At 41.9% G+C, this 19,810-nt stretch overlaps 1 protein-coding gene across 1 annotated transcript in view; it reads right to left on the reverse strand.

Annotated features, from left to right (window-relative positions):
• DNM3 (dynamin 3) overlaps positions 1-19,810 on the reverse strand; it is a 183,096-nt gene that overhangs the window by 8,140 nt on the left and 155,146 nt on the right. The window contains exons 19-21 of the mRNA XM_075156733.1: positions 17,350-17,514; positions 12,664-12,890; positions 11,739-11,975 (exon numbers count right to left, since the gene is read on the reverse strand). Coding sequence (XP_075012834.1) covers positions 11,739-11,975; positions 12,664-12,890; positions 17,350-17,514 — 629 coding nt within the window. The remainder of the gene's footprint in view (positions 1-11,738; positions 11,976-12,663; positions 12,891-17,349; positions 17,515-19,810) is intronic.

Raw genomic sequence — 19,810 nt, forward strand, 5'->3', positions numbered from 1 at the left:
CCACTTCTAAGGCTCTGCATTTCTGCTGGGTTGCATTAAATTATTCCTTTGTTGAAATGCCTCACATTGCATTGTTTAGCGCTTACTGAAAACATCGTATCATGTGTATACAATTTACAAACAAGGGAAAATGCATACAGCTGTCTTCATATCAAATTTAAAAGATACAAGCCCAAGCATGCATTTTAATACCAGGTCGAATGCAGCACATTGAATTCAAATAATGTAATTTAGTCAAATTGCTATTTAGCCCAGCAGGATCAGAAACTGGAGAGCACAGTGGGAGGATTTCCTGGATATAATCAGTCAAACCAAACCTGAACCAAAATCAGGTCTAAGCCCCATTTCCTCCTTGAACCAGAGCTGTTATTGCACCCTGACCACTATTTTGAATTTTCGTTCAAGCCCAGTCCAGACCCGAACAGAAAAATCCCCCGCAGCAGGCTCTCCTTCCCACTCCAGAGTACCACTTCAAGGAGAAGCCGATACCCCCGAGGCGGCCCTCTCCGACGAGGAGCCGCTGCCACTGCGAGGGCCTGGGGCGCAGTGCCACGCTGCAGCCTCTCCCCTCGCCCCACACACAGCGGGCAGAGCCGCGCCAGCCTTGCTCTCCCTGCGGCACTGCCCGACAGGCAGGTCTGCTCGGTGGGGGGACCCCTCAGCCCAAGCTCTCCCCCACCAGTTCCCACTATGGATACCTCCCGGTGGAGACACACACGTGTATGTGGGATGCTCTGCATACATGCCCTTGTGTGTGTCTTCCCAACACGTATGGGCAGGGACGTACGTGAGGAACAGGCAGACCTCTCCTCAGCTCCAGCCCCTCTCCTCTGCCCCTGTGATAGTGCTGCATTGCTCCCATGCAGTTGCACAGGGCTTCCCTGCAGCTCCTTAACCCTGCACACCATGAGTAGGGGAGCGGTAGCTGCACCCTGGAAATCAGAGGTGCCTTCCAGAGGAGTGGCAGATGTTTGGGAAAAGGCAGCACTTGGGAAAAGACCTGCAAAAGCACCATTCACCTATAGTCCCGCTGCTGACAGTCTCCTGGGCAGTCTCTGGTTCCCCATGCCGGTAACAGAGAAGAGGGGCCGTGCTCCCGAGTCCGCAGGCAGAGCACAGCGCAGGGGTTCAGCTCGGGGAAGAGACCTTGGCTTCGTTAGCTACCGGCACACAGTAACAATTGGCACGAGCCGAAGCTCAAGTCAATGTGAGGGAAAGGACAAGCCCAGAAATTGCCTGTCACTAGATTTCCCTGTCAAGGTGACAAGTCATTAGGTGACAATTTTTACACTGGGAGTAGGATTCAGACCTTTTTTCCCCCCTAAAAGGAATCTCATCCCCAAGGTCAGGAAGAGAGGCCAGCCCACAGGTCTCTTGCCTCTCCCCCTGCTTCATGCCCGGAAGGGTGGCTGGAAGTGCAAGTGCTCCCCGGGATGGAGGGGTGCAGGGGCCTCGGCACCCAAACCACCCTCGAGATAACAGAGCCGGCAACCAGCACCGCGCTGCTCCTTGCCAAAGTAGTCCCACCTTCCTCGCTGTTCTGGGCACCTCTGAAAAACAGAGGTCTGAGGGAAGCCTAGCGTGATTTCAGCACGATCGCTTTCTGAGCAAAGGTTACGTAAATGAGCGCTGCCAGACCCTCCAAATGTGGAGTAACGCGGGGCAAACGGGCAGGAACCCGGAGAGGAGAGCAGCAGGGGGAGCTCCAGCCTGCCTGTGGACAGGAGCAGGGGAAAACCGGAGAAAAACAACCTCCCCCAGATCCCTGCTCCACACTAGCTGCCATGCCAGTGAGTAAATATGTGACTAAGCCCAATTAAATGTTTAGTCTGAGGCCAGCAGATGATAGCGGTAGAGACGGCGTGGACCGCATTTTCTCTGAGTTATCGGACGGACTCCGACAGCCCGGGGGTGCGTTCGCGGTGCTGAGCTGTTCCCAAGCCCCGAAAGGCGGCTCCCGATTCATAGAAAGCTCCTTCTTATAAAAATGTCACTGCTGCGGTAATTCCAATTTGGTTATTGTCTCCAACATTTCAGCTGAGTTTTCAAGTTTTGGGGCCGAGTCCCACTGCCTGGCCCCTTTAACGGGCTGCTCAGTCTGTTGTGTTGTGGGTTTTTTTTTTTTAAAAAAAAAAAAAAAAGGGAAACAGTGTTTGTAAAAGTTAGTGCTAAAGGGGCAGGGGATCATAGGTCCCCAGGGTTGAGTAAACGAGTCTGCAGAAAGAATCAGTTCTTCTAACTAGCACACATTAAGCAGACATAAAGAATTTACCAATGAAAATTGTGGACTAAGTATGTATTTAATAACTCCCTGATGTTGCTGCAGAGACTCCTCCTTTGAAGAGCTCAGTGGGGTTTTGAACAGAGGATAACTCTTACCCCCATGCAAAAACTTTTTAAAAAAGCAAAAGTTTTACATTTATTTTTAACCTAAGCAGCACACCCCATTTTTCCAGTTTTAAAAGAACTCCTAAAAGCTTTAGCTAGGCAAATGCAGAGCAAAAGAAACTAAATAAAGCAAGTCTAGACCTAAAATTCGATCAGAAACATATGGGAGCTCCTCAAGCATTTGCCTTTTGAGAAGTGCTATCGCTCCCCACACAGAGTCCACAAAATATGCTTTCAGTAAAGCATGGCTGTAATTACCATGGGAGGCCCCGCTCGATGAAGATGGCTTCTCTTCTCAGAGCACTGCTAATGTACTTCTAAATAAAAGGCTTTCATTTCCACTTACATTTTACATTCTTGTTTGCTTGTGACCACCAGAGAACACTTGCGGAAGGCACGCACATAACTATATTTTACGATATATCCTATAGATCTGAAATTGTAAACAAAAGTCCATTATTCTCTCCCTTTTCCATGATCTTGGTTTCTCTGTAATGCAGCCATCTCGGAGTACCCTGATAGGTGACATAGTCTTTGCATAATTTAATGAGAAAATATTTAAACAAAATCTCTAAGCGCCTTTAAGTCTGACTTTAGGCAAATTTTATTTGAGGTGACAATACAAATCTGGATGTGAGACATACAATAAGAGGATAAAAGAGTGACTTATTCGGGTGAGGAATAAATATAGTTTCTTGTTTTAGAGAGACTAAGTAGCTTGTTCTCGGGATAGTTATAATGCCTTGACTGATTTTATTTTTATACGTTTTTCTCTGTTTCAGTAAGATCCTGAGAAACCCACACAGCTTAGCCTCTACTTTTCCCGGTTCTTATAGCAACCTATCTAACTTTTATATGATACTCTTGACCTCCATCAGCCTCTGGATTTGGAAGAAAATCCAAACCAGAGTGAAACTACTGTAGCCATCATGGTTGAAGAGTAGAGGCAAAACATGGTTTGTAGGCCTGTTTAGTTAGTCTACAGTCTATGCATACTTAAAACTCTTTCTGCCCTACAGCAGATGCAGCATGGCTGCTGCAGAGTCTCCCGAACATCAACTCAGGAGAAAGGACCTTGAGTGGAAGTTGGAAAACCAAGAGGAGGAAAGGCACCTGATACCAGTGACACAGGTCATAAGAAAGTAGGAAAAGCAGAAAAAGGATGATGACAGGTCAGGGAGTAAAGCAAGAATCACGGACAAGAATAAGGAGGACATGATGATTATGGGAGAAATGAGAAACAGCACTCAGTGGTGATGAAAGGAAAAAGTAGTTGGGAACTATCTGTCTGAAATGGGCCCTTACCCCAATGGTCCAAGAGAGTGAAAATTTCTCAGATTTGTTTCTGTACTGAAAAATGTCATTTTGTCAGACATGAAATGTCTCTCATTAGCATGCCCACAGGATTGCTATCGGAGGGCAAGTCAGGAACGGAAGCACTGTGGCGCACAGCACTGTGTTTGAGGATGCGTGCCAGTTCTGAAGTAGCTCTCCAGCTGAACGCATATGTATCAGGCTCCACAAATGCGTAGAGGGTGTGCTGCGGCTGTACTGCCAGATACTTGCAGAGCTATACATATAGCTGAACCTCACTATTTCAAATGATCCAGCTGCACAATATTCTGTCAATGGAAGAAGTTTTGTGTTAAGTGTAAGCAAGTTAAAGTTGTTAGATCATGCTGTTTTATCTGATGCCTATTTCTTTTAAGTGAAAGAAACAAAAGAGTAAGAGTGAATGGGAAGAATGTGTCCTTCCACTAGCCGCCACTACACTGCAGCAATATAAATCTCCGTTAATTCAAATGCTAATACTGTTCCACTCAGCATTAGGGTTACTGAGGTTTCACTGTGCGTGATTTAACTTAATACAGATATTCCTTTCAGAGGCAAAGAGGTCCAAAATATGATGCTCTACTAGATTAATTTATTATTTGCAACTCAAGCTATGTTTTCTATATGACCATTATAAATTAACGTCTATCACACACACATACAAATATGTTTGTATGTTTATGTGGGTGTTGCATTTTCGAATTAGTCATTTCAGGGAATTAATGTGTCATATGGAAAACTCAGCTTGAATAAACAAAAAAATTAATTCAATGGAGCAACCAAGAAAGACTATTATTCTTAACAAACTGTGTGTTCTCGTTTGCCCTTCAGCAGGGAACATGTCAATTAAGCAAGCATGCAACACATTAGTGGAGGACTGTCCCAAACCTTCAGAAACCCCAGGTCAGGATAGTCAAGATTATCAAAACTGCCCGTGGAAGAAGAGAGAGTTAAGAGTGTTGAGTGATGCATTCAGAATGCTGCTCTACCCTCCTCTGTCCACAGCAGAAGATCACAACAGAAGGGCCACAAAATCAGCAGGAGGAACATATCATCTTTGCATAGTAGCTCAAGTCTTGTGTACTGGTCTGTATTTAGCTGTACTGTTCAGCACCAATGCGAGTCATGTACCCTGTCTTTGAACACCACCTCTACTACTGCCCACTCTGTTCTTCCTTCCTACTCACCTTTGTCCTTCCTCTGCCTTTTTGTCTCTCTCCTCTTTACTTACCTTGGTGCAAGAAAGGGAGCAAACACCCTGGTTGTCATCTCCAGCTGGAGTTGCACCTCTTCTTGTCCATGATGACAACTAACGTGATTATCAGTGTCAGTGTGTTAATGTAGCTATTGAGTGCCGTCATTCATTAAAGATCCAATACAGCTTGCAGGGGACAGGGGAGTTTCAAGAAGAGCCTTTCAAGATGCCTGCAGGTTCAGGAGGTTCAAATCATCACTGCTTTCTCTCTATTTACTGTCATATGTTTTCTCTTTTAGCATAAGAAAGGCTAGAAATGCACTGCTCTTCCACTCACTCTTTCACACAAGGCAAGAAATCTCCTGCTTAACACCCTTGCTCTAATCCTGCAGAGCCTTCATGGCAACTGTTATTAAACTACTCTGTTATGAGATTAAATAATTACTGGGGACAAAACACATCTTCAGGTTCCTGTATTTCTGGCAAACAACATTTGCTATCGTTTGACTCTACTTTCCTTTTTCAAGTTGAGAGAGATGCTAAAAATAAAAACCACTTCCTTCTGCTAACAGTATCTTGAGAGAGAAAAGGCTAAGGAAGCAAAAAAAAAAAAATCTTTTGCTGAAAATACCTAACAGAATAAATTACTTATGCATTCAGTTCACCAGCTGACACTCCCAAGGCAGGCTTCAACTGTGTTGAAGGACTGCACTCCCATCATCTTTAACCCAGAATCACTTCTTTCAACTCTTTTCAGGTTCCTTCTTTTACTGTCTTCCTCTCTCTTGCATCATTTTTACTTACCCTTCCCCATCACATGGGACCGGTCTACACTAAGAGTAACAAAGAGCCTTTTCCCAGTCTGATCGACTTTGCTGAGCTTTGAAAGTAACTTGCAACAGTCACAATCAAATGGATCTCTCCTAGTTCACCTCATTTTAAAAACACCTTTTGTTGAATAAGTCAGGAGCAAGTAGCTCAGAAACAATACTAAAGACTATCAAAACTACCCGAGATACAATAAATAAGAACAAACCTAAACTCCACGTAGAACAAGTGACTCTTCAGATACGTTTGTTCAACTGTCATAGCGTATCGCCCATCAGAAAATTCCTAGACCACTGAAGATATGGAGAGCCTGCCTCTGGCTGATGAAAGGAGATGATGATGGGAGTTAGAGTCAGTGGCAGCAGACTATAGTACCTAGGCTGCAATGTCTGACATCCCATGAACTTTGTTTCACTTGATCTTCGGGACAGTCATCTGGAAAAGAGGTATATGAAGGAAGGCTGTGAACAAAATCCTATTGCTAGTCTAGAAGAAAGCCATCCTCTTAGGGGCAGCAATCAGTGAAGCTCCTGGAGCAGAAGTGGAAACCTTCCTGTATCTCTCACGGCATTACAGTTCAGGCAGCTGAAGAATCAGTTCTGTGGAAATGCTGTCCCAAATTTCTTGTAAGATCGGTATTACAGAATTATAATGAAACCACAAGAGGAGTTGTATTGTGATTTTTTACATGTTTTTAAAACCTGCTGTGACCTGCTTTCTGGCCAATCCCTCCAATATTTATCCTACTTCAGAATGCTACTTCTTGCACTGAAGCTGCAAGATGACCCCAGGTAAGATGACCAGTGATCCTCAACTGGTTTTGCACATGGCAGTATGGCTACCCTAAGTAGCATAGCTAGTGTTTGTAATGGTTGTCGCAGCCACTGACACCAGGCTGCTGTTAAGAGAGATTGCCAAATATTGCATTTTATGGTTTGAAAACTGGATGAAAAACTTTAAAAGAAGACAGAAATGCAAGGAGCAGAAGACAGATTGACAAAGGTGCCAGGGAAGGGATAAGTTGGAAAGAAACCAAGACAAGACGGTGAGAAGGAAAGGAGGGAATACGTGGAGAAGGAGACAAATGTACTGGGCAGGAAACCAAGTGAAGGGAGAAGGTGAAAGAGGAAGCAAACAGGATGGTCAAGAAAGGGACAACGAGGGAAGGGCAGAAAAAAGAGAAAACCAAATAGTGATGAAAGAGCCAGTGGAGGAGGGGAAAAAGCAGAGCTCCTTTCTAAGAGATAAGGGAAAATAAATGGAGTCTTCTGCTCAAAGCAGCCAGCGGCAAATGCAGCATATTACTGGGTGTGCATTAGAACAGGAAGTGTAAATTAGACTGGTAACAAATTACACAGGGGTGTCTTCCCCCAGAGCAGAAATCACAGAAAGAATAACTGATAGTCTCACAAGTCTTGTGCTTTTGGGGTCCTTGGACAGGCAGAATTGGAAACATTATTGACTACGGAAGAGCAGTATCCCCTCCTGTGATGGGCTCTGGCTTTGCATCACCTGTGCAGCTGTATATTCTTTTGATCACAGACATGAAATGCAGAATTAAATTAGTTATTCTTTGGCTTTCTTTTTCCCCTCAAATTCAGCAGGATTTTGAAGTCTCTCCAGATAACACTCTTGTCTCTTTGCTGCATGAAACACTCCTAATTGCTGATTATACTTTTTGAGTATAACCTTCACTGAAGATCCATTCAAAGAGGACGAATGGATGCTACTGCTGTGCCCAAGGAAGGAGCTGTGCTCTTCTACTTGGGTGTTCGGATTGAGATCATCCAACTCAGCATGCAAATGCTTTAAGGTGGGCACTTATTCATCCTGCCAGAAGAGTTTGATGCAATGGCTATTTGATTATTATTTATGTTCCATTAAAAAATATAGTAGTAAGCTTTTAAGGCTGTGAGGTCAAACTTTGAGAAGAGAGGAGATTCCCAGGCTAAGGCAGAATAACTCTTATATGCCTATGCACTACGAGAGATTTTAATCAGAGGATCACGTGCAATTTTTGCAAGGGATCCCCTTATCATTCAATGCACAGGGTTAGACATTACATTAAATCTTTTGAAAGAACTCTAATCCGTAAAAACCTATCACAGAAAACTTACTTCACGGTTGATATTTGGCAGTCAAAGAGCTGAATACAGAGCCTGCAGACCAGGAAACGTCAAACAGTGATGCTTTCTGCAGTGCTTCTGGCTTTGTCTGGAATTTTCTAACTGTAATTACTGTCAAGTATAAGTACTTTTTTGTGCCGGGTTGGCAGAAATACGTAATGATGGCTTACAACGTAGATTAGTTACAAACACAACAGGTCACGTAATTAGCCTCAGTGGCATAATAAAACATAGCTGCATAGCAGCCATCACCTCTTCCATGCTGGTTGGCTGTGGGTTGAAGTAAATTGTAGGGAGATAGCTGAAAGAGGTGGTAGGAAAAGTGTGGGGCTGTTCATGAACAGCATGATGTGAATTCTCTCCCCGCTGCTTGTCTCACACGTAAAGACCACCCTCAGCCCCCAAGGACTGAGCACCAGCATGCCTGAGGGTGAGACACACGTGCTTGAGAGTGTCTATGTTCCTGCCTGCTTGAGTGGACAGCCCAGCACTTCAAGACCCCTGTTTAACCAGGTCCCAGGGTTCCACATCACGCAGGGTCATGTGTGTTTTAATGGCAAAGTGAGTAACGATCTCCAGTGCTTCGTTGGGAAAGCCTTCATGAATCCACAGTAGCATTGCAGAGCAGGACACAGAGAGAAAAGGGGAGCACCCTCCCACCCCCACTAACACCATGGGCTCTGCTGCCAGGAGAAAAACATTTCCAATTCAATTGTTTTCCTTGTGGCAAAGCTGAGATTCCCATTCAGGACATTTAAAAGCCATAAATCAAAGCATCCACAGTAGAACTAAAATTGGTCAAGATCAGGCTTTCCAAACAGGCAGGCAAACACACATCAGGGTAAGCTGAAGTGGCTCTAGTGCCTGCTTAAAGCCATCTTACCAAAGCGAGTGCACAGCTGCATTTTCTTTCAAAATACTACTGCAGTCTTTTGAGAGAGAGGGGGAATAATCCAAATTCTGGCAGCGGGGAATATTTCACAAATCATATATGCTTTGGCATCAAGCCCTTTAAAGCCAGGGGCCTTTACTCACAGGCTTTGCTGGGAGAGACCCACCCACCTCAAGTGGGATTAATTAAAAGAGGCATGTATCATGCAAATAGTTTCTGTTTCCTTACAGAAATATTCAGAGCGCATAACCCAAAACAGCTTTAGAATCAGAGCAAAGCAAGGAAGAAAATTATTTCCTGCTCCCCTAACCCTTTTCCTTTCCCTGCACAGTAAGCGAGGAACAGTGAGAAAATGCCGAGAGCTTACAATTTCTGTACAATTCCTTTGATTAAATGCTAATAAAGTTGAGGAAAAAAGGGATTTTTTTTTTAAAGGCAAGGCTTGTATCTCACTATAAGGTGGCCAGATCTCCAAACCAAATGTGTGCTCAGCTTCTTGTTGGAAAAGGACAGTCCAAGTCTTACCCCTCAAAATGATCTTTTTATCTTAGGGCAGAACAGGAGAAAATAGAAAGCTTATATTTCTTCAGCATGTCAGGATTTTCAGCTCCACGTGACAGTGACGAGGGCTGCAATAAAAAGCTCCTTTGGAAAGCTAGATGAACTTTAAAAATACAACTTTCTTCTCAGGAAGCTAAACTATTTCCCTAGATATGAGAGATCCTGACACTTCAAGGAATCATTGCAGAAAATGGTGGTAGAGCAGTTAGAGCACAGAGCCCCAGTTCAAAAATAAGTCACAGAGAAAGCTCAAGTTTCCACAAGAACTCTTCCTCAAAACTATTTTTTTTTCCCTTTTAATATCTCAGACCCATTTTCTGAGTCAATTTCCTATGATCCTGCAAAGGCTGTTATTAAAACCAGACCAAGCGTAGCAGAAATTCCAGGGCTCAAAAGAAACTTTTAATAGGCGCAGGAGCTGGCCACACTGTCCCCCTCAGGTGATTTCCCCTGCAGCCCCTTCCCTGGGATTTCCTCTCTCGGAGTTTAGTCAGCAGGAGAAACCTGAAGTTTCAGCAAAACAGCAAACGCTTCCTTCATTCTTAAGCAGCTGAGATTTTTTTTTTATGTCTGTGGCTTTCATAGCTCTAAAAAAGAGAACTAGGATCCCATCCAGAAGATGTGTATTGCAGATATTTTTTCCACAAAAATGTCAGGCAGTTGTACATTCAATTATATATCCAGCTACAGCATTTTAAAAACACTGGCCTCCTTTATCAGCCACTGCTTTGCATGCCACCGGTGGCAGTCATGAATTGAGTTGTTCGCGGGCTGCTTACCCAAGTGTCTTTTGTGCGCTAGAAAATTCCTTTCTGCTCTCCATCCCACCTTCACTTTAGCATCAAAAAGATTATCATCAGACATGCTCTTGGCAAGCCATCTCAGGAAAGCAATGTTCATGCAAAATCACAGTCAGGCAGGACAACGGAGACATGCTCATTTGCAAGGCAAGGTGAGAGACGCCAGGGAGCTATGGTTCTCTCCAGTAGTACAACTGACAAAACACTGGCCCTCATTTCTGTATCAGGTATGTGATTTATCCTCTGATGGCACAGGGGAAACACTGGGGCCAGTGCCCTTCGGCTCAGTCTCAGGCTCTCCCAACGAGAGGACCCTGCTTGGACTTCTTCCCTTTCGGCGCCAAGTTTCGTACCCAGAAAGGCAATTCTAGGCTTCTCCCCAGCAGTCCTACGGCAAGCTACGGGATATCCACTAAGATGAAAGAGTGCATTTCATGGTTGGGCACTGATGCGACAATGCCCTTTTCATAGCAAATATATAAAAATACTTCACTCCTTTGATATACCTCATTTATTTATTCTTCATGTTATAAAGGGTAATTATATTAGAAACACTGAGTCTCAAATTTAAGTTACTGACAACTACAACAGATCTCACCTATGTAAAAAATTTTTTTTTCTCCAAAGGTTCTCTTCTCAATTACCATTTCTAAAATTGAAAATGTGCACATTTTCTTTTTGTTTCTATTTAACTGGCATTTTTTTGCAAACTGTGACTAATTTCAATGTAAGAGTTAATTTATTAAAATTGGAGAAACCCCTTTGTTCGAACATTGCCTAATCTGCCCATGCCTCTCATAATTTAGGAAGTTACCAAAGCCCTTGGAATCAGAGGCTTTCATATACATACCTATAAGTGTGTATATATATATTTGAGTGATTATGTGTAATATGTCATTGTGAAAATACATGTTAAGGACATTTTATTCATATAACTTATATAAAAAAGCAGTTAATGCCACACAAAATTATAAAATATGCAAAGCTACTTTAAAAAGTACCGATAAATGCAAAGCCCTGGGAAGGAAAGGAAACAATGTGGTGATGAAAATCCTGTTCCTTAACTAATTGTTTTGTACCATATGATCTACACTGTTAGACAACTATGGACTGTTTTCAACTCTATATTACTTGCCTTGTGGAATAAGAATCAGAATCCTATCAGTTTGTTCCACTGGTTCTATGAGGATTGTTCTTGTTCTCTCCCAGAAGAGCCATTAATTCCTCCCGTGACAACTCAGAATGGCAGAAGTGAGGAGTCGTACCCCTGCCCCTTTCTGGTGGAGGGGTGGATGACCTCTCTCTCTGTGAACCCCTATGTGGGTACAACACAACCAGAACAGGGGTTCTTAATGTAAGAAAATCTGGTGTCTTCAAATTTGGCTGGCTGGAATTTTTTTTTTTCATGAAAAAACTTTCTATCTTTTCAAAAAGTCGTATTTGTGCTAAAAATTGGTTCCTCAAAACGTCTTTGACTCTCTGCAGGGAATGCCTAATTTTGCTTTGTAACAAGACTTATTCAACAACGGTGCTTGCCTTTCTGACACAGTGCAGAATCTGTCTGTTATGCTAGAGGGAGAGAACCATGCCCACCACAGCAAGATTAGACATCTTACCTTGGGACGCTGGGAGGAGCCCGGGTCGGCCGAGAGGGAACCTGGGGAGGTCCTCCAAGGGCTTCACCACCACTTGGAAATGGAGGCAGTGGTCCTGGGCGGAACGGGACCGGGGGAGCCCCCGACTGAGGGCCTGGAGATGGGATTGCAGGAGCGGGTCCTCGGCCAGATAAAGGTCTGGTTGGGGGATTGTTTAACGTAGGCCTCCTTTGAGTTGAGGGACTTGGAGGAGGTGATCTAGTGAAATATCAGAGATTTAAGAAGTTCAGTAGGGTGGGGTTTTGGGGTTTGTTTTTTTTTTGTTTTCGTTTTTGCTTGGTTTTTTTTATTATTATTATTATTATTATTTATTTTATTACTTTTTAATTTTTAAACAGAAATTAAACCTTTTTTTATGCCTATGACAATTTTTTTTTCTTGGCATTTTCCTTCGCTGTTAGTGTCAAAGCATCACATACATTTAAGTCTCACACCTTTCCCACAGACAGAATGACTTACGATAGTCAGAAATAAACATACGATCAAAAAGGTAAATCTAATGGATTTTAATATTAAGAGTTCTAATGATGTTCTGTTAAGTGGATTTTCTAGGACATGGAGCCTGATGTGCTGAAGCCTTATAACAGCTTGCAAGAAGAGGCCATGTGGTTACACAACTGGGGTGACAGAAGTGGCTGCTATCTGAAGCATCAGACAAGCTATAAATCCACTGCATGGTCTTCTACAAGGCAAATATCCTGTGTGCTGTTCACATATGTATCCATAGAACATGTATATGTGGGAAAATGTTCTGATTTCCCTCACAAACGTCATTAAAGACCTGGAGGAGTACCTGGCCAAAAAGACAGGCAGGGAGGGAGCTGCTGATACTGACAATGTCTGCCTGTCCTAAATTTAATTGCAAAACAGATTTGAGGATCCTTACCTGCGGGCCTGCTGAAGCCAAGAGTCATCTACAGGGGGGGGTGCAGGGGTTGAGACAGTGCTAGTGCTAATATCACCAATGATTGCTAGGGCTTCCTTTAGTGCTTGGTACATGCGGAGCATTTCATCTCGCCTCTGTGCCTGTTCAGCCGACTCCTCCATTAGAGTGTTTTGGTCCTCAGAAGAATACAAGTGAGCCAGGAGCTCTGCGTTGATAAATTCTTTTACCTATTTCATCAGACAGAAAAAACCCCACCAAACAAATGAAGAAACAAAAAAACCAACCTTTTGAAAATACAATACTGAACAAATACAGTGTGAGATCCACAGAACAGGAGACAGACATGCCTAAACTTAATCTGTTTCTCCTACTACCTTATTTACATCAATTCTACTGGTCACGCAGTTTTTGTTAGGTCAGATCAGGGACTAAAAAATGCTGAACTTGGATTGAGCTGTCGGTGCAGCAGCCTGAGGTCTAGCTGTGGCCCAAGGAAAGGCTGTGGCCCAAGGCTGCAGCGGGGCAGAGCAGCTGGAAAAGGATGGACCGGACCTTTTAGCAGCTGCCTGCATGCAGATGGGCTTAACGCACTTACGAGGCCACATTCTGAGACAACGATTCACATATGAGGATAAGATGGTTTTGTGCAGTCGCTCCACAATGCACTGTGGCCTTCTTTTGTGTCTGTCTCTGAAACACTGGACACGGTTGAGTTAACAGTGGTCTGTGTCTCTAAGGCAACACCTATGTTTACAGTTCATTTCAAGCAGGCTTCCCAACAGCTCCCAGGAGTCAGTTGGCATTTCGGTCTAATTCTAAAGGGCTGAGAGGTAAATGGCAGCCATTAGCAATACCATCAGATACTAAGTTTCCCCTGGGAATGAGAATTTTCAGGCTTTATAGCATCTTTATCAATTATTTTCTTAGCAACAATTTACCCTACTGTAGACAGTGTCTTTCATCTCCAACAACTTTGTCAGATTCTGAATATCCCATCCACACGCATTCGAAGTGAAGGGAGAAGTCTCCAAGTAATCTAATTTACTATATTGATTTCCTGCTACGCCTGCCCTGGTTACGGAAACCTGGGCCACATTAGGAGAGATAAAAAGCTAGAGGTACTCTGATTAAATAAGACTGTGGTAAACAGACCAACTGCTGACCTACTAAATCCCTACATTTGAGAGTTTCGTTGCTGTTCTGATCTATTTCTCATCTGGCTTTTTGCTCTATAAAGCTTTTTTGAGCTGGAGATACTAACGATAATACATTCCCAAGATTCTGATTACATAAACCTGAGCTCTGTTTGCACATGGGTTTGTGCGAGTTTAGCAACATTGATTTAAATCCTGACAGACTAAGGCAAAGTTTGTGTTCAGACGAGGTCAGTGAGAGCAGTCGAACTGCATGGGCATGGGACCCTTTATGGTCACCTAGCAATGAAAAGAAGGCCAGGACAGACCTTACAGGGAAACAAAACCATATTGCCTGGCCTTGACTGTCATTTCCCATTCACGTATGACAGGAGATGCACAAATTCTTAGCAAAGCCTGCAAAAATTTTCCATGAGTTTCATGCTGTTTTCCAGTAGATGGTACTGATCAAGAGCCAGAGTACACTACTTTCCTCACGATTGCCAAAAACTCCACATTAAAAACAGATATCATAGTTAAACAGCATCACATTCTACTCGATGAAATGAACATTTTAATGGCATCACTTCAAAAAAAGAAAAAGAAGTCGTCCTAAAATTAGATTAAGGCCAGAGCTGATTGTAAAAGCATTGTTAAACCACAAATATCTGTTTGAAAAAAATCAGCCTGTGACAATTATCATGAGAGATTCCTGTCTGCCACTAGCAGGAGACTCAAGTAACTCCCTGAACTCTTCTGGAAGGGGAAGACTGCTGCGTTAAGGACGGTTCTTGGATCAACCTCCTTCCTTCTGCAAACAGATGCATTGTACTAGACAGAGGAAGATCTTCCACAACAGCCACTTTCTCCAGCTTGGAAAAGGAAGGGAAAGTGACACTTACTCATGCCTTTGCTCCTTTCTAGAAAACAGAAAGACTCACAGGAATGGTTTAAAACATTTTCCTTCACAGGCATCAGACCTGCGGTCAAAACTGAACCATAGCAAGTATCCAAAACGCCAATGCCACAAAGCCTGCCCTGTCATTCTGAAGTGGCGTAAGATGGGCTTGCAACTTCATTCATCAGTGGGCAGACTACAACACACATCACTGCCTCAAATGCAAACACAATCCATTCCTTAACCTTAAGCTTGGTAGTAACAAGTACGCTGGAGTTTTTCTACTCAGTTGAGATTAATATCAGCACTGCTTATGGAGTATATGCTGTCTACGGTAAGACCACCCCTCTTGTATAATCTGCGATACCTAGGCACCATGAAACACAAATTCTGAAACGCGTGTTTTGTTTGTGCATGTTTGAATTGCTAATGGTAACTCAATGCAGTTCTGTGTGGTAAATGCATTTTCTTTTAAGGTAATCAACATCCACCCTAAGGGAAGAATAAGGGATGCATTTGGAATACAACAATCTAGGCTTAGGCCTCAAAATATGCTTAGGGACAGCATCCAATTATTTTCTGTACACTGAGTTTGAATCTGATACTTCCCTTGAATTATAAGTGCTCATTTACAGGCCCACAAAGTGGAAGTTCTAGGAGGACTTGGGAGGTTACAATTGTCATGGAAACAAACTCCTTGGGATCAATTTGTTTCCAGAGTTTTGGAGGCAACATGATGGGGCAGCAGAAAGTACAGAATATGCTCATTAAGGGAGAGGGAGGGTGTTTTCACTTAACTCCTGGTGGATGGGTTAGACTTCTGAAGATTCCAAGGAATACACAGACTACTTAACAGGACCCACCTGCCATCACAACTCCATGTCCAAGTCTTTGCACAATCTTTTGGTGTGGCTCAGCAGTCTTAATTCAAGCATTTCTTTCTCTTTTTAATAGTGCTGATTTTTTAAAATTGGTATTTTAGCTTTTGTTTTTAATATGGTATTTTACTGCCTATGCTGCACAGAAACAAGTGCATTAATATTTCTAGTCTCACTCTTCACAGTCCTTTAAACCGTTTTGATTCTTTGCCACAAATTTTAATTCTAGGATTGAGGTGTAGGTCTTAGCTCACTAGCAAGCCCAAACACAACTATGGACTATGAGGTCAATTGAAAGGTAGACCATGTTGTAAGTATGTTGTTTCTGTGTGCCATGGCCAGCCAGCATGGCAGACTTTACCAATGTAACAGCTGATGAGATTGAAAGTACAAAATCTTAGAGTGTTCTACTTCTGAGTAAAGCACCCACTTCAGAGACCCTTAAACTATTCCATATGAGGAGGTGAGTGGCAGAAAATTTAATGTAAACTTTCAAAAGGAACTGCTCACTGAACTCTGCAGTTTATTAAATGAGAGCTAAAAACCAGCCCTTTCAAAAGGCACTGAAGTTGTGCTAAGTCAAAGCAGCAAGTTGCTAGCTGTGATCTGGAACGAGCAGAGAGAATACGTTCTCCCTATAAAGTCTAGAGCATGGCTGATTTCAGGAAAAAAAGGGCAGTTCCATTGTTCCCATGCTCTTTTGTAAAAACTCACCCCATGACTAGAGCATTATTTGCAGCCTGACTCCCCTAAACCTAAAGAAGTTAATGGAATATCTCTCACCTTCATGCAAAAATTCTGCTCATATTATATGTACCAGGAAATCCCATTGAAATTTCCTGTCCAACCACCTAACTCTTTAAGTGCAACACAAATTCCACAGGGCTAATGAAATCCATCAGATGAAGGCTAGAGATGGCTCTGAGTCAAAAATAAATGCTACTTTCTAACCAGATTTGCTATATAGCATATTGTATTTGTAAAGACTGATTGGTTTGATGACCTTACAGAAAAGGTGCTACCCATAACTAACAGGAGCTGTGCTCTCCATCATTAATTTATATGGCAGCAGTGGCACTAATATTAAGCTATTAAGCTTAGTTTTCAACAAGGTCCATTCAGGACTCCGCCAGGAAGCAAAGGTTGAGATCCTAGTGCAGTGGAAAAACAATGATATCTTAAAGCCATTTCTTTAACCAAATAATCTTCAGATCTAAGAAAGACACACACAATAAATCAAACCACCACATCTGCTTATCTAAACAACACTGTCCAAGGCTTCTACATTTATTCCTTGAAAAAGGTAACCTGAAAATATAAAGAAACCCAAATAAAATAAAAACTGCTTTAAGAAACCATGACAAAGGGCTACAGATTGAAAAGCAAGGAAGCACAACTCTGCTCTGCTGCTCTTACAGACTGCCTAGAAGGAGCTTCCAACTCCCTTTTCCTGTTATATCAAAAGCAAGACAGAAAAAAAAAAGATCCTTCATTTACCTTTGAATAATAACTTATATTCTGATTAAGATGTAAATGAATTCAGTCTTTAGCATTTTCGAGTAAGCAGTCAAGGCAGTGTGCCAGCCTTTGAGAAGGCTGCAGAACTTCCTGTTACTATGGAAGATTGGAATATTTTGTCTAAGTGTGACATTTATGGGAGCGTGTTCTTCTCTTTAGTACATGCTGCTGTTGTTGCTGCTATATTCAAGAGGTGTGTTTGAGCATAAGAGATTTGACAGACATGTTAAAATAATTTAGAAACCTAGCTGCTACTTACATTATTGATCATAAGATGCATGATTGTTTTCGGTATCAAATCTCGGATGCATTTGTTGATAATAGACATGTAGGAGTCCACAAGATTTCGAATTGTCTCCACCTGTCTCTCCAGTTGGGGGTCCATTGAAAAATTGTCTGCTTGGCCATTCTCATCGTTTTCAGTCTACACAGAAGAAAAAAAAAGAAAAGTCAGGTCTTTTAGACTGCAGTAAACTGGAAATATATTGGGGAAAAAAACTGGACTTAAACTGTAGTAATCCAGCAACGTAACTCATACAAAGAATGTCTGGAGGTTAAAATATGAAGTACAGGCCTGTTTAACGTTAGCGTTTAGCATCATGAAATTTGGACCTTTAAAGGTTAATGCAATATGAGATGCAAGACCTTTTTCACAAAGTACGTTATATATTTCCACGCAAATTTGTTACTTTATATTAAAGAAAGTTTTCAGACAAAGACATGTGGTGGTAAATGAAACCCCAAGAAATTGTCTCAGATCACTTACTGCAATACTTTTTGTCAAATCTTTTACCATTCAGATTCAGCCAGCTTGACCCATGCTAGAAAGCAGCACCGTAAGTCTGGATTTTGAATTTTACCCTCCTATGGGTCAAACACATCCGTGTTATTTAAGGCTGACTCAGTTGTGACAAATTCTGCAGTTCAGCCTCAAACTTGTTAGATGTGAATAGCACCTATATAAACAAAGGATTTATGAAGGATAACAGCAAAAACATCATTGGTTCCAGTGCTCAAGGCTCAGCATAACATAGGCTGGATTATATATTAGAGGTCTCTTTTTCATTGGACAGAAAAAAACTTCTTTGTATGTAAACAGCTGACCTAATTAAAGAAAATACCAGGAACTTTAACTGGAAACTAGAAGGTATGTACTTTGCTTCGGTCTGGCCTGTGTAAATATAAGAAAACCTAAAAAAAGAATAGTAGCCTTTTGCTGAAAATCAAACTGCTTTCTGAGGCTCAAAGATGCCAAAAGAATGGAATTTCAACCTGGAAAGTACAAAGAACAATGTTCTTTCCCCAAACTCTGACATATAATGCTTCTCCCTGAAAACGACCACCAAAGCCATATTAGCATGAACTTAAAATCTAAACCTGTTCTGTTGGTACCTAGAAGCATAACATGAAGAAACAGAAAGTACTTGCAAAAAGTGAATAACCCAACAACGAGAACTAGTTATCTACCAACCAGACCCTTGCCAGCACAACTCCATTTACAATATAGCGTTTAGCTAAAATTTGCACATCACCAGTGCTTTACAGATTCCCGGAGCAGTTGAAATCAGTAGCTAACCCATTAGCGAAAAGACGATTAGCGCTAGATATGCAAACATGTCACCAAAGAGGCTTCTCCCTGCATGAAATTCATTCTTGCTGGGCCAAAAAGAGATTCCTAGTTTCATCTCCTAATGCAGGGTCTGCTTCTGCTCATGCAGCATTGGCAGGTAGACCACTTCATATTTACTCCTTGTAAACTATGGCTTGGTCAGTCCAGTCGAAATGAAATGGCGACGGTTGTGATTTGTTAAGTTATAGTTTTGTTAAGAAATAAGATCCAATGTACCATTTAGAAACAAAACTAGATGTTTGTAAAAGAAGTTTCAAAAGTTCAGATTGTTTTTAATTACAGACGAATTACTGGAAAACCAGCTAATTTGTGGACTTTAAAAATAATTAGCAGTGCTTCCTAAAAATCTTGGGACCGTGGAGGACACTGAAAGAGCTCTTGATGAAAATAGTGTTTTCAATTCTGTAACACCAGTAGACACACTAACCTATAAACCTTAATCATTTTGTTAATAAACTGCATATGCCAAAAAGTCACAGCATGCAGATTGAGTATTTTCCTTAGCCTCCATGTCTGAAAAGAAACCAACTCTAATTTTCCCTGTGAAATACCAAATAAATGGAAAATCATACATCTATCGTATATCCACAGATTTTAGCCAAGTAACTGCAGACCAAAAATGCCCCCTTCCCAGTTCCCCTGCATTTGACTTCTATTCTCTTTCTTTTCTTCTTTGCTGTCTACATAAAGTGCAGTTTGTCCATGTATTTTTTTTCTTTTTTTTTTTTTTTCTTCACTGTTTAAATTACAGATTGCAATAATACTCTTAGCTGGCTAAGCAGCAAAGTGACAGATGTTTATCATTATCCTCATCAAGAGAATGTAAAGTAAAAATAGTAATTTGTCTCTGATCTTTAAGGCAAAGGGTAATAGTCTGCAAACATTTAACCTTTTATATACAGGCTCATAGGTGATATTTACAGAAAGTGGATAATACTTCAGGAGTACGTCTCTTGTTTGAAACGGTAATAGAGCTGACTTCATACTGTTGATTTATTTTCTCTGAAATCAAAAGAGATCAATCTTTCATGAGTTTACAGTAATTTATTATGAAAGCTTCTGGCCATAGTATTCTTAATGATTTGATGTC

Source organism: Calonectris borealis, chromosome 8 (assembly GCF_964195595.1).
Source record: "Calonectris borealis chromosome 8, bCalBor7.hap1.2, whole genome shotgun sequence".
NCBI classification, from domain to species: Eukaryota; Metazoa; Chordata; class Aves; order Procellariiformes; family Procellariidae; genus Calonectris; species Calonectris borealis.